This window comes from Nothoprocta perdicaria, unplaced genomic scaffold (assembly GCF_003342845.1).
Source record: "Nothoprocta perdicaria isolate Ctin4 unplaced genomic scaffold, notPer1 scaffold_59, whole genome shotgun sequence".
NCBI lineage: Eukaryota > Metazoa > Chordata > Aves > Tinamiformes > Tinamidae > Nothoprocta > Nothoprocta perdicaria.
Window position 1 is genome coordinate 3,794,002 of NW_020455854.1, and position 22,044 is coordinate 3,816,045.

The following is a 22,044-nucleotide window of genomic DNA, read 5'->3' on the forward strand; positions in this document are numbered from 1 at the left end:
AAAAAATGCAGGGTAGTGAGGGCAAATTTTTTTTTTAAGTTACCAGAAAAATATAAATCAAAAGTCTAAACGCTTCCTCCAGCAGCTGTTGGAGGAAGCCCATGTTAAAGGACGGGTCCTTAATCAGARGTGCTTCCTGGTGCTGCCCTTTCTTTAAACAAGGAAAAAAAAATCATCTTTAGGTTAAATGGACAGGTATTTGCAAGTTAGTGCAATAGTAAAGTGCAGAAAGTGTTTTCCATATTCCTTCTCTATTTTGTGGGGGTATCTAGTAAGTTGTTCAAGTTATATAAAAATATTTCCTTTTGATTTTTTTTCTAAGTCATTTGAGAGAAAAGTCTTTATTTACAATGAATTTCAATAAAATTTGCATAAATACCTTCCCAACATTGTGTAATTTGGCTTTGTAAGCAATCATCCTGTCCTGCTTTCATTACTGTGCTCTGTCTCTCTGGGATCAATATTTTCAGTTCTTTTTTCCCGTAACGGGGTGGCAGCTGTTGGAACTGATACATCATTGTCATCAGAAAGTGGCTGCTCTGACTGAACAGGGTTTATATTTTCATCTTTGAGCTGTAGTTTTCCTTCTTTTGATGCTATGAGGATTCTCAGCAAAGTATTCTCCTTGAGGAGGTTTTCAGATGCATCAGCCAATTCTTGAAGCTTTTCAGCCATCGCCAATAATTCTTGATTCTTCTGCTCGTACGTCGATTGTAGCTGCTGACTGTGGAGCTGCAGGGTCTTGTGCTGCTTTTCCARGGTGTGTTTTTGTTGCTGCAGTCGCTGTTCCTCTCTTCTGGCTTTGGAAAGTTGTTCTTCAAGCCTGTCATGGGCCTGGTGTAGAGCACTGATTTCTGATCTTAACTTCTGAATTTCCCTCTCCAAGTGGGAGATGTGGCCTTGCTGCAACGCTGCCTCTTTACGCAGGCAGTCTCTGGTACAGAGCTCTGATGAAGAGGGACTTGAGTGATGTAAAATAAACCTCAGAAGATTGGGAAGGGTAACTGGAAAGTCTTCAGGGAACTTCACACTCTGCTCCTTCCTAGAAAGGCATATCAGATTAATGCTAATAAATAATTATTAATAATAATTATAATAAATTATACATCATATATAATATATTATATACTATGTTATACATTATAATACAGCATATTATAAATAATAAAATAAATTAAAATAATAATATTAATAATAAAGATTAAGATATGGTGCAGACTACTGTCTCCTACTGAACCTTTCCAGTTGTATTCCAGTATGCTTAGGTGTCGTAAGCATCTCTGCTTTGTGATTTTCCTACTAAGATTTAAGCATTCCTCACCCTACACATGTTAAGAAAAGTCCAGCTCTGTAAAACTGGGAAACAACTTGTTTTGAAGCTATACTGCAAGTTACCCCAGGATAAGTAGCTTTATGGGCTCCACTGTTAGAAAAGAAGTAGCTGAAGGTAAAAAAAAGRGGGTTGCTGTTAACAGCTGACTGACTTACAAGCAAGTCCCTCTTGCTGAGGAAAATAAACCAAACCAATCTTGCTACTTGCAAGGGGGACCTGCAGCATTGTCTTCATGCCCCTGAGCTCAGCAAAGAAACAAACCAGCCAAATGTATTTTTTTTTGGCTGGCTGACTCACTGTGTGGCTGTAAATCCTAATCCCAGCACATGAAGGTGACAGCCCTGGTGCTTCTGCAGCAGCACCTGCTTGCTCCCAGCTGATGTCAGCCCAAGGTTCTTCATTCAGAGTGTAAAATCCCTCCCTCCAGGCTACTGAGCACCTGGAGCCACCAACCACCCTCTAAGGTGTCCCGGGTAAAGCTCCCAGTCCTGCACCTCGTGTGTAGGTTTAGCAGAGACAGGGCAGGCCAACCCAAGGAGCAGACAGGAATGAGCTCCTGCCCCTCTTTCTGAGCCAGCCTGGCTCCTGCTGCTCAGTCCCTCGGCACCCAGCGTAACTGCAGTTGGCTGCCTACCGACTCCCCTGCACTAGAGCGAATACAAAACRGAGTTTGGTCACAAACTATAAACAGACTTAGACCAGGTGCACTGCTGAAAGCACCACAGTTCGTTTATGACTGTAATCWACGGTAGTTTCACCGCTGACATATTGATTCCTGTCAGGTATGCCAAGATTTATCATCTTGCAGACTACCGTGCAAAACTTACATGTATTTTCTCCTTCCATATGTTTAACTACATCATCTTTAGCCTTCGWTCATCAGAAGCATTCTGTCTCTTTGATTAGGGAGCTATGAAAACAGGTACCTGAAGAAAAGCTTAGTTGTTTTCCTTTGCTTGCCTAATTTGTAACCAGATGACTGGCGCAGTATGCATTCAGTATGACCATACTGGACATAAACTATTTATGACTAAGTTACACAAGTCAGGAAAAAAAAAAAAAAAAAAAAGAAAAACCACCATTATTCTAAAGCAACAAAAACAGATTTAAATGTAACATTTTAAGGCCTCAGAAGTGGGCCCCGCTGCTTCAACAGAATAAATGCCATTGAGAACACTGATGTCCCCAACATGTATGAAATTATGTAAAAATTGCTTACACAGTGCAGCTGGAACACAGCAATTTTTCTGAGCGTGAAATCCRATTAACATTTGCAATATTCATATTATATTTACTTGATTTACTGAGGACTATTTATTGTAATTCAAAAGAAGAAAAATATCCCATTTTATCAGTAATTTAAGGACCTGAGCCAGATGAAGTTGCTGTCTATCAAAATCCTGGGAGAGGAAGCACCATGATTTTTTTCCCCATATGGACTTCTCAGGATCGACCAGGTAATGAACATCACAGCCATAGGCAGTTTGGAACTGACACTCATTTCAACATCCAAGTTTAACAAATCACAGCGTGATTTTGGCTGAAGTAGTCTATATTAATAGGAAAATGACTCCTTACACAATGGTACTATTTAACTCTACCACTATCCATTCTTTACTGCCATAAAGCACAGGAACACTATTTAAAACAAAAAGCAAAACAAAGGAGTATGACATGGGAGGAACAGCCTAAGCAGGACAGGGACAAATTGCAAAAATGGTCTCATAAGCCTATGCCTTAGGAGCTCAAGTGGGGCATCTTTTATTCCAAAATTAAAATAAGCCTATACCAGTAAGAGACATTACACATACCATCAAAAACTAACCTTCTTGATTACTTAGATGCAGGAAAATATAAAGCAGCCTGGACAGGAAGAGCAAGTGGGAAAGCAGGACCAAAGCTAAGATACATTCATGAAACCGCTGAGCAGACTACAAAAACCTCGTCACTGAAACTAGAAGTCAGCTGCTTCAGAGACAGGTCTAGAGCTGCTTAACAGAACMGACTGAGCAGCTGAAGCAAATCCTTGCATTTTACTGCAAGGATCTATTATTACAGTATCTCTTGAGATCTCRTGCTCTCAGTTTAGCCACCTGGAAGATGCTGCATAGCTGTTTCTGCTCCAGAAACCACTCATTCATTTTTCTGAGCAATGCCAAAAATGCCAAAAATWATTATTTTAAATTCAACCAAAAGAAAATTAACTAAAGAATAAGGCTATTAATTTATTAATGCTGCTGCTCATAAATAAAGACCTACAATTGAATAATGACCTATCTGCACAGTACTACCTATTTTTTCTTAATGTTTAAAGTAACATACATGGGAATTAATTATTGCTTGGATTTTTTCTTTACTAGTGTATATAGCCAGATTATTTTTTGTAACTTTGTAAAATGAAAGTAAAAGACCCCACAGKGAAAAGCATTACATTACCTCTGATGAGGGAAAAATAAAATGGTTGGGAGGCGATCTGTCATAAATTCCCATGGAAGGTCATTTCGACTGGTATCAATTCTGTCAAGAAAAACAATACTGATAAAGAGAACATTTCTCGTATAACTCCATGAATGTTTTCCTATAAGCAACTAGTTTGTGGAACAAAACACTCCGCTGTTTCTTCCAAGGACAAGCACATTCTCTAAGGCAAAATATTTGCTAAAGCTCTACATACAAGAACACAAAGCMCAAAGGAAACAACTTTTCAATTACTTGTTTTATGTTTTGATGGTTGTTTTTCATCTTTAAGCTTTTCTTTGTACTTTTTATTAATATTTACCATCAATTAAGAGAATTTTATTTGTAATCACAGAGAATCACAGCAATTCTGGAAATGCCAAAAATATTTCTTAGGCACGCATACACATACACACACAAACACAAAAAATCCACGTGCCATTTTTCCAAATAACCCTATTCTATTCGATTACATTATTTGCTACACATTATCAAGGGCAGAAATAAAAATGCTGATCTGCTATTATCTATGTTTTACTGGTTCACTTTCTGAAAAGTACGAAACTACAACTATAAGTGCACTGAATGAAAATCTGTTTTAATCAAATTATAAAGCTACTGTAGAGAGTCTGAAAACTACCAAATATATGTAGAAGAATATATAATTCATTCAAAGAAAAACAAAACAGATTACATCCACATCAAGTACTGTGTGTGTGCAGATAAAAAAGCAAATGTTTATTTCCTAGGCTGTATTAATTAAATGATACTAGAGAGACAAAAATATATATTAACATACATAAAATGATTTATTTTTACCTTGCCACAGTGAAATTATCTGGAGGCAAAAGCCGAGCAAGCTGAATGAAAATGTGGTTAAGAGCAGCACAGAATCCACACCACTGTGCATAATAGAGCAGCAAAACACTCTGGAAGATAAAAACAGAGTGGAGTCTGATTGCTTACAGTATTAACCTGCACTAAAGAAGAACCATCCTCACAACTAATTCTGAACTCTTTAAAAGCAAAAGGAAAATATTCCATAATGTAAATAAACTTTATAATTTACCGATGCCCTGTCTCCTGAACCAGAACTCTAAAAACTCTTATAGAATTCTCCTTGCACAAATAAAAAGACAAAATGTGGAGTATTATTTAGCTCCCTTTTAATGAAAAAGGCACCACTAGAGTTTCTTAAACTTTTCATGATTGTTCTACAGCCCTGCATTCCTATTTGAGCACCTACATACTTGATATGGAAGCCAGATTTCCATGAGGAGCCCTGGAAGGCTGCTCTCCTGCTGCAGCTGGTCCCTGTGTTTGGGCCATTTCCACCTGCCCGAGGCCACCAAGTCCTCACAGCCAAGGACAGTGGTCCTGACTAGTACAGCTTTAAGGAATCGGGAAATTCACTCCCTTTGGGATCACATCATATAGAAAASAAAGTTACGGCACACAATCAGAAAACTTGAACTCGTGATTTTTTTTTCTTTAACCGTGTGGTTTCAAATGTACTTGAATTTTACAACCTTTGGGGCATTTTTCTGCATTATGCTTAATTTGCAGTCACCTTTTTAACTTTTTATAAAAAAGTTTACTTTTAAAAGAAAATATATACATTAAAAAAAAAAGGAAAAGAAAGCTGTGACATGTTTGTTTACTTTGAGCTTTGGCCCCAGAAACCAGAATCTTCTTCAATGCTAACCTCAAGCCTTGTATTTAAACCCCCTGAATGTATTTAAAATGCATTCCAGGCATAGGGAAGCGTGGTGGGAGCAAATGACACTTCATCACTTCTATATTTCTAACACATAGGAAAATGAAAATGACCAAAACCTTCAGCAGGGGAAACAGCTGACTTGTTGACTTGACTACTTTACTACCATCTTCATAGATTTACTAAAGATCATGTCATTTGAATTGCTTTTACAGACACTTTTTTTTTTATTATATATATTACGAGTTACGAACATCACTGTCAAAAAGGATGAAACCGATTGCCTCAAAGTGTAAAAATTAATTTGCAAGAAGACTTTCAGTGATGAGCCATGAGCTGTACCTTTTGATTCGAGAACACAGTATCATGGAAGGTGTTAGTAGTCACTTCAGTGATCACACGTTGTGCACGGAAAGGGACTGAAGAGTCATCAACAAGATGCCTTTTCAAGGGRCTGTAGAGAATGCTGAAATTCCTTATGAAGTTCTCTGAAATGAAATTGATACATTACAAATTTATTTAAGTTTCACCGATGTATATCAGCCATTTACATCTTGGTTTTCAGTAGAATTTGAGAAARCCAAAATTCAAACCTGGTTTCAAACCATAAGTTTCTGACAGTGCCCTATCAACTCCTGAGTAACTACCACTTCTATGAAAACAATACAAAATTYAACTGCCTATTGTAATCTTCACTTCCTTCCTACTTTTTACCTTGATTCTACTCCTACTCAATGTACTKTAATAGTATTTCCTGCACTTAATCTAACCAGATATCTGGCTGGTCTCAAGCAAGATCCTCACCCTGTCTGACTTTCTGCACTGCATTCAAGCATTTGCTCCTTACCTTGAAAGCTCCAGTAAATTCCACCTATTTGAATTTATTCGTGTAAGTAYTTTCCCTATTATTTTTCTTTTGCTTTAGACCTTCAAAGACTGTGCTATTTCCCCGCCAGCAAGACTGACCACTTTGTGTTTATCAGTGAGCACCTTCCTGTCCATGCCACTTTCAGGGCATTTGACAGTAACTGAAATAGGTCATAACTGAAATCAACCCCTCTCAAACTACCTTCACTAACTTCTTTGAGCCAGGACTACATCCTCTAAGTTGCTGCAAGACCACTTTGCAGTTTAGATTTGTGCAGTACTGTAAATTCAACTGGGACAAATGAAATAATACCCAAGATCCTGAATAGTTCCTTGTTCCAACAGAAACTACTTTGATGGTATTCTCAGATCCAAAACTAGGGCCAAGTAAAACTGGAACATTTGTACATACAGACCACATTACTGGGTTTACCTCTGGAAATGCACACAGCAGTGCATTCAGTCTTACGTTCAGTATTCAGTACTCAGGAAACTCTCACAGCAGACTACAACGCTACCTATAGTCTTGCTTTATAAGCAGTCATTTTATGAAGGCCATACATGTTCAATTCAAAAGCTTATTCTCAAACTTTTCACATTTCCCAATTCATAATTCATTTCCCAATTCATAATTTCCTTACTTTGAGCATTTCTATTTTGGATACCATACCCAAAGTAGATCCAGTAAGCGACTGATTCTGATCCAGGACATAGTGCACCTCTTCTTTCAGGTCAACAATGGCAGCAAATTCCTTACGATGAGTAGATCTTGATGCTCCTAATCTCTCTGCATATATCCAAAACAGATTTGAATCCAGTAGATAAAGATTCAAGGTTTTGTTGGTCCTGCAGCTCAGACCAGTAATGTTAGTGCCATTATCATGGAGGTCAGCAATAAAATAATTACTATCCTCAATGTGAGGAATAGAATTTGGGGTGTCAATCTTATCTTTCTTCCCATGGGAAGAAAATGGTACTTTAGGGGTCTGAAAGATGGTCTTTTCAGAACTAATAAAACTTAAAAAATGCCTATTTACTGTCCTGCAACATGCAGTGTAATAGCTAAACGGACTATAGAAACTTAAGAAATTGCTGCATTCTATGGTATTTGATATAACTTGAAAAAAGGTACGTTCCTGGAGGTAGAAAGAGTCCAAAGCTGCTTCTATCTCTAAAAAGTTGCAGYGTGGCACATTGACTTTATTTGGTTTGACACCAAGTGTCTGGTTAACACAAAGCTCACAGACATTGTGAGTTCTAGATATTGAATGCCACTGAGGAAGCACCACCGTGTTACAACAGGGGTACTTTGCTATTGAAAATGTTTCCGACAATTCTGTCTGTGCAGCTTGCACAGGAGAACCAAAAGCTGGTGCATCAGCATCTCCTGGGCGTTGAAGATCTCGTTCAGCTGCCTGGCTCTTATTACAGCTGTGGTACTGCAAGGCCACTTTGGTTATCTACAGAAGGTGGAGGGGGTGAAGGGGAAAAAAAAAAAAAAAGAAGCAAAAAAAAAAATTATTAATTGTACATTCACACAGAACCACAGAACAGTTGAGGTYGGAAGGGACCTCCAGAGATCATCCAGTCCAATCCCTCTGCTCCAGCAGGGACACCCAGAGCATGGGACACAGGGTGGCATCCAGGCGGGTTTGGAAGACCTCCAGAGAAGGAGACTCCACAGCCTCCCTGGGCAGCCTGTGCCAGGGCTCTGTTCCCCAAGGTGCTGTCTGGGTCYCGCTYGTTGCAGAGCGAGGCCAGGGCACCCAAGGAGATGGGCCAGCAGCTCTCCCCTCTGCCCCAGGACCACATCCCCACTCTGCCTGTCCAGACGCGCTYGGCAGCTTTGCTCCTGCCTAAGGGAAGTTACTTGTCGCAGATTCAGTAACAAAATATACCGACTTTTAGATGGAATTTCCACATCAAAGTTGCATAYTCTTAAAAATAATGATAATAACCACCATCATCAAGTCAGGCTCATAATRATAATAATCACCATCATCAAGTTAGGCTCTAAGTTAGTAACAAACTTACATTTCTAGATATATCAGCATGTAAGAATTAAATATTCAGAACAGCAACAAGAAAAGCCAAAGAAATACTTTCAGTGCACTACACCAATCTAAGTCCTCCTCTGCATCATTTATGGCACAGTTCTTTAATACTATGTTTTAAGGTTAAAACCTACTATATGAAGCATTAACCAAAATGCAGATTTCTGAATTTCACTTCAAATGAGAAAAAAAAAAAATAAAAACACTCCCATCTGAAAGGGGAATGGAGATTCTCCGTGGTGTGGTGGATCCTGACTGCAGTAACARCCACTAACAGTTTTGAAGCAGTGATATTAATCTCCTAGCCACAGAAATATGGCTGCAATCCTGCATGGATACTTAAGAGGATTTTTTGGAATATATTTTTAAAAAATCTAGCCTGCCATTCAATGCAGATTTTTGTAATGAGCACAATTAAGCTGCAGATCTCCAGTTCTACTGAGTTGAAAGTTAAAAATGATCATCCCACTTACTTCATCTAAAAGAGGATGAGTTTCTGCTAAGGGATTGTAAGGTAAAAATATGAGAAGTGCTGGTCCTTTCTTCAACTCATTGTTTAAAAGAAGGCTTTTTCCACCATGAGGTCTCAGCCATCGGATGAGCATCTCTCGGTTTTCTAGAGCCCATTTGCAGATGTTCTCAGACGTATAGTTCATGATATCCTTTGGATAAACCTTGAAAAGTGAAAAAGTAATTATTTGTTATCACTTACTTAAATATACCGTTTACTAACAAATGCAGCATTCACAATTGTTAATACAATACCTAAAACTCCTTTTAATTTAATGACACTATTCAGTGAGCTTCAGGCTTTCATTTATCCTCCCTGCTTGGGAAAGGGGGATAAAAGGGTATACTACTGGAAAAAAATAAAGGAAGTTTTAAAACATTCTTCATTTTAACACTTAAGAGCTTGGTGAACACCGCATGACGAACATTGTCACTTACTACATTTGCTCAGGGCCTAGGACAGAGCTTCAGTAGCCAGGTATTGCCCCCAAGCTGCCAGGAAGCCAGGAGAGCACTCACCAGAGAGGCGTTCGCGTGCCTGTGCAGATACACGCTGCCCGAATGCACCAGGGAGACCTCCTTGGCAACACGCTTATCCGTGATCACTCCAAAGCGGATGGTTCCAAGGTAGTCTGAAAGGGCAAATTTTTAGTGTTTAATACAGTTACGTACACACTGAARTTCCTTCCTGAAAGCCTTAGAAAAATATGGATCTTATTTTTTAATGGCTATAAGGGATTATATGTACATCTGGAACACCTTCAAAGCAAACCCTGGAACCAAGCTGGGTGAACATACAGAAACGTCACTAAAAGAGCAACAGGCAACAGATGCAATGGAATGAGAGGAGGCAGGGAAAGCCAACACGTTGCTCTTCTTTGCTCAGGTATAAAAAATGTTAACGTGGAGTAGCYAAATCTCTTCACTCACTAAAACCAGAATTCCCTATCTCAGATATATCTTCTTACGTGCTATAGCATCTCAAAAAACAATATAAGACAAATATAAGACAAAGATAATAACATACATAAGAACTGTGCATACTGCATACATTTACAGTATAAAATTATCATAGAATGCTTAAGGTTGGAAGGGACCTCASAGTCATCTAGTCCAACCTCCCTGCACACGCAGGRTCACCTAGAGCACATGGCACAGGGCTGCATCCAAGCGGGTTTTAAAGATGATGATGATGATATGATCTAAATATTTATTATATTTCCATAACATAACAACACCCCACAAGGAAAGCATGTTTTTCATATTTRGATTGTCAGGAGCTATATGCCCAACATATAAATGGACAATTACAGAAAAAATATACAGAAAAATAGGCTTCATATTGCATTCCACAATATTGACAGAGCAAAACTTAAGAGATTTGTATCAATTTACTTTATTTGCCAACAGAAAGAAATAGCTTCAAAATATGCTAATTTTTAATTATTTTTTCTACTGGCATATCCAGGATTTCTGAGAAAGAAAAAAAAATCTGTCAGAATAAAATTACCATTCTGAAGAAATGAGGATGATGAACTTTTTCCATGAGCCTGAGTGTGTTTGTTGCTGTAGAACTCCATTAGCATAGAAACCAGCAACCCTTTTATTGCTCAACATAATAGYTTTTATAAAGAATGTATAGCAGGGCACTCTGACAGCTCCAACTTATCCAAGATCATTTATTTCCACAAATATGACAAAAATCTGTATAAAAATTCATGGAGACATGAGGGACTGCAAGTGAGGGTTCAAACACCTAGCTTCTAAAAGAAAGGCTATCAGTAGTGGCCACGGTGCCTTGGCACAACTTCAGCTTGTGCTCCAAGGCTGTGCAAGATCAATTAGCAACTCATGTAATTAGCTACTTAGACACCAGCTCCCTTTGCAGATTACCATCAGCAGTTCCAAGGTGTTTGCTTGCTTTMGCCACCTACATAGTACTCCCCAAGGCCTGGGTGATTAGCAGTGGCTGGGTGCTGAGAGCGAGGAAGGGGCAGGCGCTGCTACCTGCCAGCAGGCACCTGCATTTCCCAAGGGAACTGCCCACTCCAGGCCCTGGCATTGCAAATGCCAGAGATTTACCAGGTGGAAACACTCTTCAGTGTGGTTAAACATACCAGCACACACATAGGAAATTACTCCATCCATAGTTAATTTCCAGCTGATCTTTTGTAGCTTTAAAACCACTATTGCAGTGGGAAACTGATTTAATACCAATTTTTTTCAAAATAAAAATATTTTGAATTAAAAATGCTGAGTAATCTACTTTAGTTTATTAATCAACCAGATGGATATCTTTCCCATTGATAGCTATTCAAATTTAACTTGATTTTCAAATTTAAAGCCTTTTTCGCTTTGTAAAGACATTCACTGTATAACACTGATATTAAAAAAAGTTACCACATTTCTTACACTCCCCTATGTGGTTTAGGGGATATCACTTACACAAGCAAAGAAAATATATAAAAAGTTCCCTGTGGTTCAGTCACTATTGTTCTATGCCTGTTATTTGTAAAATATAGGGGACAAAAAAAAAGAATAAAATAAGGCAAAATATAATTGAAAGCAGTAAGTTGTTAATATGAAAAATCTGTGTATTTAAACCTAAATTTTAAAAACACTAATAATCTAAAATATAACAACAGGAAAAAATTCCTTTTCATTAAACTATCTTCTACCTGCTCTGTAACTCCATGCAAGAAAGCATTTAAGAATTGCATTGCGGGTTGCTGAATTCAGTTACTAAAGTCCAGGCAGAAAGCCAAGTTCATCCTATTGCCTCTGATTTCACATGTTGCCCCAGACAAGCACACTTAAATTCAACTTAAATAAATGCTAATTTGTTGCTGGCTTTATATGGACTGCAGTTACACTTCCAGGTTCCAGAGGAAAATATTTCTTAATGCAACCTTGAACTGAAGCCTGTCATGAAATCATTCCATAGTGGCTGGTTACACATGAAACTTCTGTGAGCAATCCTCCTATTATTTCTCCATTACTGTAACAAAAGAAAGCTTCGTAATTAGATCGACATTAAGAAACTTGCTCAAAAGGGATTCCCTCCCTGAACTATACTATAAACTATATATAAACTATAAAAACTGCAAAGGAATGAACTTATTTACAGGGATGGTTCATAGATGCCATCAATTCTGAAAAATGATGCTTTTACCTTTCTTTAATGAGTGTAACGCAGATGTGAAGAATGTTAAGTAACCAGGGGGCTGAGGTGAAGCATTGAACTCAAAATATCCCAGAACTCCAGGCTGAAAAATAAGAATTAGATTTGGCTAAGTTATTCTCAAGTACAATGATATGGAACATCGTAACTATTTGCCTATAATAAAACACAACAGGCTAAACATTGTTGCTCTGTTCTCTGTTTAAAAAGGAAGCAATCATTTTGTGCTGCAAGGAAAAATTTCATTTTGATGAGAGAATGGAAATCTGTTCTAACGCTGTAGTTCAAAAAAAACACATCTAATGAGAGAGCTTTTATGGCTGCAGAGGCGTTAGTTGCAAGCTGCCTTTTTCCCACATTAGGTATTACAGTTCTCTAAATAAAATTAGTATTTGTTTTGAAACTATTTTGTATGTCAGCTGCAGTACCATCATATGGACCAGAAGCATCATAAAGGCATTTTTTGAAATTTGGAATATGGTTTGCCAGAATATTAACAAACTTAATAGGAAGATTTTCATTTTTACTGTGCTGCACATAATTAGCAATTGCAGATGAATTCACCCATCTTGTGAGCGAGTACCTGAGCTGCTAAGTTACCTTATCAGCCCATGAACAAGCTAGCAATTATAGCAAATTCTTCCAGTGTCAGCTGCAGAAGTCAATGGGAGACCAATGACACAAAAATAATGGAAGAATCTCCTTTTCCACATTCACATCCATAAAGCATTTCTTCGAGTGGCCAAATAGGCTAAGTTTCACAATTTAAAAATTCACAGTTTCAAAAGACCCTTCACTTGTCTACGCCCTTCACCAGAAACGAAGCCTGAAGAGAAGGYGGGAGAACCTGCCTTGGAAGCCAAGTCTCAACTTTCTTGTTCCAACATCAAAATCCAGTGTTAGCCTTAAATTTTGCAAATTACAATAACCCACTGCMAACTTGTTTATTCTCCCTACTCACACACCAGTTGACTAGACACTCGGGTCAGGTTCAGGGCTGGAATTTGGCTATGTCCTTTGTACCTGTGCTCCCCAGAGAGCAGTGCAGAGAACCGGGGCACTCGCGGCATGAATCTGTTTTGTCTCTATTATGTTTCATTTGACTTTTACTTTAGGAGATCTGCTCCTACATATTCATCAATAACAACACTCCCCATATCATCTAATAATCTGCCCTTTTTGGTAGTAATCATCTTTTATTGAACAATAGTGAATGTAAGACTCTTGTTCATAGTTTCTTTAAAAAGTASTGCTAGAAGAATATCAGTGATAAAAAGAAGATATTAATGAAACTTCTGCAAACATTGTTCAGGAGAAAATAAGAATATAAATAAATAAGAAGTGGAAACACAGCAAAATAACAGCAAGCATTCTTTTTCCTTAAAGAGTAAAAAAGTAAGCAAAACCCTATGGTTCAGTCACAGTATTCAAACCATAGGGCACACGCTAGTGAATGAAAGAAGAGTCAAAGGCAGCAGAGTAAAACATGAGAAGCTACCAAAGGTCAAATTTGTAGTAAAGTTATTTTAYTATTTATTTATTATTTATTACTTTGTTGTAAACTTCTTTTTAAAAAATACCCCGATGTTCTGATTCTGAACACCGTTCTGTCACACACTCTTTGTGGCTTAAGATTCCCAACTACTTCCATGAGACACTTTGGAAAAAATAGGTTTCTTCAATAAAAACGAAGTGTAGTGGGAGAAACTAGTCCTCCTGGCTAACTAGCTTCCTTTAAAGGATCATCCCAGAATAGCGAACATTTCCTCTTTTTTCAGGGTACAATTATACCCAAGAAGAAAAAGCATTTAAAACAGGCATTTCTTTCCCAGTACCACGCATACTTTCCTGTTCTTCAAAGAGATCCACCTGTCAGCATAACTACACTGCTGATTTTAACAAAACTGAATGCTTTAAGGTGTTTGCAACTACCAGGACGCCTCGCTTGGGCAGAGCGACAGAGAGACATCTCCCTGCAAACAAGAGCTTCTTAATTCTCAGTATGTTTATGTTTAGAGCAGCCTAACTTCACATAAGCACTTCCAAAACGGCAACTCAAMACGTCAGTTCACTGCTCTAGGAACAAGTGCCTGCGTGTGGCTCGCACAGACAACGCACAGAAGCTGCGAGTGCTGAGGAGCTGTTTGCAGGGAGCTCTGGTTAAGCAGAGGCATGAAGCACCAAGGAGCCCTCCGATGGCCACGCTGTGACTTGTGCCTCTGTCCTCAGCTCGCAGCACCTGGGRGAAGACAACAMGGTGGTTTCCTGTTGGGTGCTGCTGCCCAAGCTGGTCACTGGAACCTGAGCACCTGCAAAGCTTGCACGGGACGTGGAAAGCGACAGGGTGGCCCTGAAGCCCCGGCCACAARTAGGAATAAACCGACAAGCAACAAAACGCCCTGGCAAGAAGAGAAGTGCTCACCAGGGCTGAGATGCTGCTGCTGACATATCTCTGGTAAGATATTCTGAGCTTCAAATTAATGCTTTTCCATGAAGAAATCACCAAATAAACAAAAAAAAGTTCAACTAGCAAACAATGGTCAAAATGCCTAATGATCAACCAACTTGCAGCTTTCCCTGCTTTCCTTCCTGTCAATAATTAACATTTCAGTATACAAAAGATGAAAAAGCAAGACACTATAGAGGAAAAAAAGCTGTAGAAATAGCAATTAGTGTGCATCATGCATGTGTTTTTTGTAACCTGTGCCAAAACATACTAAGATTTTTCAAGCTTTTTCATTTCTTAAGTACAGCAATTACCTCCTGAATTACCTTTTTCCTACAGATTGTATAAGGTTCTTCACTTACATAAACAACAGTAAAAATGTTCACATTTCTAACTCTATCAAATGATGAAACAACAAGCTTATTTCTGTATGAAAACTCATTGTGCCTTTATGCCTGTGTTTCCCTCTATCTCTGTACACAGGTCTATGACTTCTTAGGCCTTGTGGCTGCTGATCAGAGTGTTGGCCGCCCAYTCTGCACTCACCTGGACTGGCCCTATCCGACGTCCTTCTCCATTAGTGTGTGGCTCGTCCTGCTCGATCTGAGTGCGTGAGGTGGCTGTTATTTTTGCACRGCCTCCTCTGTCTCCACTTTAGTTTATAAAGGCAAGACCCTGAGCACCTAATGCCATGGACTGTGGAATAACATCAACCTTAAATTGGGGAGCAGGGAGGGACAACAGATCAGACTCAATTCTTAGTCTAGTTCACAGAAAGAACCAACAAATGCTGAATATAAAATACAGACTGGGGATTCTCAAAGCCATGGAGTTTTGAGGTAGAGAAAAAGGAAATACACACAGATGTTCAACTGTTAAGTATTTCAAAATGAAAATTTGATTTGCTGGGTTCCCCCATGAATCTGTCTTTTACCTTAGTCTTTTTTCCCCAATGGAAGTGTATATACTATTCTAAAGTAAGTGCTTATTCCCTACGTACTGGAGACAAACAAGAGCTAATCCACAAAACAAACCGGAAACCAAACATGTCTATTTTCAAGTTTTTAAAAGAGGTAAAATAAAACCAAGTTTCAGAATGACTAAACTGAAGCTGAGGAAAGACTATAGTACTCCTCATGATCACAGAAGGGATTCAGTATCAGAGACAAGAGCAGAACTTGCCGCTCCTGGCTCAAAATCCCTGCTTAAAAACTGCAGAACTAAACCCACAACAAGCTGCTAAGGGGTAAACTGGACTGTGAAGAGCAGCTAATGATGGTGAGTGCCTGTGTGGATGCCCTTATGCTGCTTTCCATGGAAAACACGAGTTGCACTCTGCCTGCAGCAGGATCCATCTCAGGAACGCGACAGCACCTCCATGAAACGGGGCCACATTTCATTCACAAATGCTGGAAAATCCCCAGCCCAGTGTTTGTGTTTCCTGTTCTGCTGTAATAGCTTGGGGTTTAGGAATGTAATAGTGTTTCTCCATTGTGCACTAAAGAAACGTACAGTTATAAATGGGATTTAAATGGTTCTGCCACAAATTCATTTCATCTACTTAGAAGTTATCCATCCAGGGTCTTGGCCTCTCTGCAYACAACAGATTGAAAATTAATAAAACACAATGCACCAGTGGAGAAAAACCACAAAATCACACCACACATGGAAGCTACTATTTCAACTGATTTCACATTTGTTTTTATGTAAGACCCTTTCCCTTAATGGAAAGATTTAATATTCCTTTAAAAATTAAAGCAACTTTTATGTGCTATTATATATTTYTGAACTGCCTTTCCAAGCCAGCTTTGGGTGAAAAGGGCTCTCCCATCTCCCTTGTTWATATGCAACACCCTGGGAAGGTTTAGTGATTTTGATTGCTGGCTCTATGTGCTAATGTACTGCGAATCAGTAATACTAATACATCACGATAGTTACTACAAAGGTACCAGCACTGTAAATCTGTCACTTCATTTTTTTATAATTTTAACAAAATATGCAGGGCACTGATTTCAAGATTCTGGCAAGAAACTACTACTTCGGAGCAGCTCAAATTTAACTGTGAAACAAGTCAAACTCTTTCTGAACCACAGTGGTAAAGCTAGAGAAGAGAGACAAGTACCTCATAATTTGAGAGGAAATCTAGTAATTTTGATCGAGACGAGATGTAGAGTAGTGGTGTCATCACCCGGCGAACAAACTTTTCAATATAAACAGCACTCATAGGGCCTTTGTATTCAATTGGTCCAAAACTAGTACCAAAAAAAATAATAAAGCATTAAGACTTACGTTAACGAGAGAGAGAGACAGTCCCTCCTGGGGGTGACAGAAGCAGGAGCCCGGGGACCGAGTGCTCTCCATGTTCCTTGGCAGGAGCTGTGGCTCTAACACAGGGCAGTGCCATGGGCTGGCAGGGTCCAGGGATGGGGACCACCTCTGAGCCCCATTAAAGAAGCTTGCAGAGGGTGAGTATGAATTATATAAGCATATGCATATCCTTATGCTATGGCTATACCCCTGAGTACACACATCCTGACCAGCAGCTCACAGGACCCAAGTGGTGCTAAAGCAGGAGGGGCCTCGGGGCTCTCACGTCCTTCGCTACCCTGCAGTCCCGTATGGGATTCGCTGCTTTCAGGCACCGGGCTGGTCAGAGCATCACACTCCGGAGAAAAATTAAACACCAAAAGTAGGAAGAATTAGTCTAGTCCCACTGAAGAATTTAATCGGGAATGGGAAGTGGTTTTGGAAATAAAGTTTACACATAGACACTTTTAATTACATCACTTCCCACACTACTTTATGACAAGTCTCTGCTTCAGAGCAGCAAGCACTGCCTCACCGGGCAGCATGCACAGCCACACCAGCTCACAACAGTGGGGTGCAGGGGGGCTACAAAGCATCACTGGGAATTCCTATCTCCTTTTGCTGTGACTGTTTAAGAATATTCCAACTGGTTACTGCTAGCACCCAAATGTTTCAACCTAGGCTGTGTTATCTCAGTATAAAACAACTTAAATGCAATGAGCATTCTGCACAGATTTAGCTTTTTCTTTTTTTCCTTCAGCCAGATTATCGTTTAAATTATGCCAATGCAACCTCTGTCAATTCAAAGTTCAGCTAACAAAAAAGATCAGGTTTGTTCTTCCTCAATATATAAATACCCTAACCCTTTGCTGACAGTAGGAGGAACCTGCAGGGCTATGGAACACAAGTCAGAGTCCACACAGCAACGAGCTCTTCTGTATGGAGCATTAAAAACATTCCCTCCTACTTTCTACTGCACACTAAAGGAAAGGCATAATACACACAAATACTAAAAAAAAAAAAAAAGAACCAAAAAAGTGGCATTATATAAAACATATCATGACATCTCAACATTTGGACCATAAAAAAGAGAAGTCCATATTTAGAATAAAGTCCCAAATTCCACTAACTCCAAAAGCCCATAAGCACCTACTTTAYTGCTGTCTTAAACTTGGACCAGTTGATACAGTCCACCTACACCAAGCAGAAAACTAAAATAAAAATGTAAATCTGAATTCTTTACATTTTATTTGATGCAGGAGCTTCGTAAGCAACAGTTTTTCTCAGGAAGAAGAATTGAGCAGCACGTCATTTAACTGACAGTTACAGCCTTTCCTGATGCAGGATGAGCCTACAGGATGAGCTTCAGCCAGAATCTCCTCCACAGCTATTCATTATAGCTGTAAATGCAATGCTTTCAATATGCAACATTTTAGATGGTACCTCTGTTTAGCAAACTAGCAATATAAAACCCAGAGCATAATTATAAAACTCTTACCTCTGATGGTATAGGTGTATCACAGGAAAATAAAAGAAATGCTTCTGCTTCCTACATTTCCCCTGGTTCCACCAGCAATTAACAGCCACAAATAGCACCTGCAGAACAGATAAAAAGTTCTCACCTGACAAAGTGCATTACCACCACTTTATCTTCCCAATCCACAACGCACTATTCCACACTTGTTCCCTTTGCTTGTTTCATTCAAGTCTCTTTTTCCACCTCCCCTTTTTTGCAAGAGAAATGGAAAGAAAAGTCACAAAGGCATTCAACATTTGCCTTCTAATCTAAATCCTTCAAATTTACTAACCAGGTCATAACACATACTGATGACTCACTCTGCAGAGCAGAGCCCAAAGAGGAGAGTCTCAGAATGGTTCAATTTGTGACGTTTTCGGGAGTAAGTAACTGTTAGGTACCAGCAGAAAAGCTGCAAGGTCTCTGCAGATTATAAAGCTAGGAGGTCTTATTTTTAAAATCAGTCTCTGGAATTACCTGGTCTGACAATCTGGTGGCCACACGCTCTATTTCTTCTCGTGCTGCAATGGACTGGCCGCACCACGGTGCATAGAAAAAATACAGCACAATTTCTGAATCCTGACGCAGGTGATCTGCATAATCTAGCTGTCCCCGGAAAAGATCAACAACTGGAGATCTTGTGGAGAAGAAATTCACTGGAAGCTTCGCTGGCATCGTCACATCTTTTGCTCGGCTGCAGGAAGGAAATTGAGACTTCTTGAGACTCTGTAACTAATTTAAAAAAAGTGTCCAAAGACCTAATTTATTAATCCTTACAAAGGTCATGCAATGATAAAACTTTAAACTTCAATGCAAATGACTACAATTTACATTATCTGTATTAGTCACAGGAAACACCACAGAAATCTTCAGATCATCTTGCGTGTCATACCATGCATTATGTTTAGGGGCGTGTTAGCTCACACTCTTATTGCTGGTTGCTATAGAGCACAATATTACCAGGAAGAGTGATTTCTTTGGGTTTCTTCCCTGGCCTCATCCTCTTTTAACACTTGGACTTTAGGTAACAGCATCCTAGTAAGAGAAAATATGCTAGTCACAAAGGCTAGTGATATGTTTACATAACATAGAGACCGTTACTATGGCTTATGCCTTTCTTTAAAATATTCTRTATTTCTATTCTATTTAAAAATCCTGTTTTACTAATAACTTTTAGCAGTATGGAGATTTGCATTAGCTTGCAGTGACCAGAGCAGAGACTCTGAACTTTGTTCAGGCAGGTTTCTTCTTCAGCATAAAGGCAGTATCAACAAAGAAAGAATCTYGATTTCAAGACACTATAATGTGACTTTATGGCAGGTTCCCTTTCTTAAGAAAAATGGGTTTGTGCTKTAACGCCAAAAATTGACTCAGGAAACTGCTTTCTATTAAACCAGTAAGCAGCAATCATACAATCCAGACACGCATCATTCCCAGCATGTTCTGAAGTGTTTACAGTACAGCCTGCCTCAAACGCAAGTGAATGACCATACTGTCTCTCTTTTATAGTCTCTTAAATCCACAATATTCCTTTGGCTATATCTACTGTAGTAAATTAGATTAAAAACTGGACGGTATGACTTAGTTCTCCCATGGTGTCTCACATGACAGAAAGTTTTGGGGAAGGGTATGCACCACTTTACCTTACACAATAGCAAAAATCTAACAAAGAAAACCTCTCTGTGATCTTTGCTCTTTTTTAGTTTTTAATAAGTGGGATAAAAGTACCACGCTATAAACACTGTCAAACATTAAGCAACACTCTAATAATGGTGCTATATTCTGGTTTAGAAATACCTGTGCTTTTGTGAAACAAACCCCAAAAAGCCACAGTCTTTACTCATTTCCAGGTCAACAAGCATATGCTTACAGCTAAATATTTAAGAACTAACCTCAGTATATTTTCCAAATTCTTAATTCATATGCAGGAAAAAAATGTAACTTCAAAAACCAGATTCTGCTTGTACACATATGGTCAAAAATCTATTTTCTCTGACGCATTTTGTTCCTTCCTGCTCATCCCCAATCAGCCAGACACCCTCTTTCCCAACTGCGCCAATCCCACTGCCTTTTTCAGCCTTACAACCACTACCTCCGGTTATGCTCTCCCACATCTAGTCTCCTGCTCTTACACAAAGCGCCAGCTTCTTCTTCCCATGTTTTCTAGCTTCTTCCCATGTTTTCCAGMTTCTAGGACACAGACACGGATGTGTCATGGGTGGCTGAAGCTACACAAACACCAGCTCACCTGTGCTGCCCAGCCACCGAAAGCCAAACACAGTGGGTGGAGGCTGAGCTTACACCGAAACCAACTTCCTAAAAGACATTTCTATAATCTCTCCTATTTGCCTGCCTTAATGCAAACTGAGAGCCCGAACATGTTCAGAACATGTGCTTCCTCTACCAAAGTAAACTGAAAGTGGACAGTAAGTTCAGAAGTTGTGCTGAGTGGGCAAATCAAGCATTAAGCCTTAAATAAAAAAGACATGAAAACAAGACCCAAAATTTGCTCTAAATTACAAGAAAACGTACTGTCAGAAGAGGTATCATGATATAGGCGGGTAAAACATATGTGGCTATTCTCAACTATGAAAAAAACGCCTAGTAATTATAAAAAACACCATTGAATAAACCCATAGCTATCACTTCTCACACTGATTTTCCCAGTACTGCCTCCCTCTGCAGTACCAGGAGTATTTTTACATAACACCCAGTTTTATGCAGAGAATAGTTTCCTTGTCGTATGAAGTGTGTCACGTTAAATACCAACGTGGCTACTCACAGATCACTCCTGGAGAGCTGCTCACACAGTSCTTATTAAAAAATGGTTTTATTCATGTGCTGGGCACAAGTTACAAAACTGAAACTCCTTTCAAGAGGACGAGCTCAGACTGAAGTATAACAAGTGCCAGTAGGGTCAGCCCATTCGCCTGGCATGTCCTCGGCGTGTGGCTTCCTCAGAGACATCTGCATAGAGTCAGAACTGATTTGGGGTCTAACCTGTAGGAATTTTACAGCTGCACAGGTCAGATCCGTCTCCCTTTGGATATTTCTTACTGTACAGCAGTTCCCACTAAAGCGATGCTGGGATTATTCCTTTTAATACTTCCTAGCTGCTAGCCTTAAGGGTTGGTATGTTTTGATCCTGAGCTTAGTGGCAGTTACTGCTCCCCAGAGCTGGAATTTTGCTCTCACATCGTACTGCTGACACGCGAAGGGAAAGCATGTCCGAAAGCCACAGCTAATGTGCAAAACCAGCAATCCTCTGAAGAGCACAAGGATCCAAACGCTTTTATTCCCTCTTCCCGACAACAGCAGGGAACATTTTTCCGGATGCGGGCTTGTGTATTTAACTGAAACCAGCAGGCCTTTAGCCAAGTTCCTGCCGGCGCGAGGGGCAGGGGCCGCGGCCCCCGTGGGTGACCCGGGGGCTCCCGGCCGCGGGGCGCAAGGAGGCCCCGCCGCGGCCTGAGCACGGGGCACGAAGCACGCGTGGGACCCGGTGAGACGCGCGGCCGCGTTACCTGCAGGTGACTTTGAGGGCGACGAGGAAGGCGCAGCCCAGCACGATGGCGGCGCCGCAGAGCAGCTCGGGCCGCCGCGCCATGTGGGCCGCACGGAGGCGCGGCCGGGCGGCGGGGGCCCCGCATGGCGGC

The 22,044-nt window shown here is 39.8% G+C and overlaps 1 protein-coding gene across 1 annotated transcript; it reads right to left on the bottom strand.

The window, feature by feature from the left end:
• Positions 1 to 77: 77 nt before the first annotated feature.
• Positions 78 to 22,028, bottom strand: TXNDC11 (thioredoxin domain containing 11; the record flags this gene model as incomplete). The annotated part of the gene is made up of 12 exons (XM_026048979.1): positions 78 to 1,042; positions 3,770 to 3,850; positions 4,610 to 4,719; positions 5,850 to 5,995; positions 7,045 to 7,834; positions 8,902 to 9,102; positions 9,458 to 9,570; positions 12,111 to 12,204; positions 16,688 to 16,817; positions 18,371 to 18,468; positions 18,866 to 19,082; positions 21,913 to 22,028. Coding segments are annotated over 12 exons (2,724 nt in total), but the record flags the coding sequence as incomplete, so codon positions are not given.
• Positions 22,029 to 22,044: the final 16 nt, after the last annotated feature.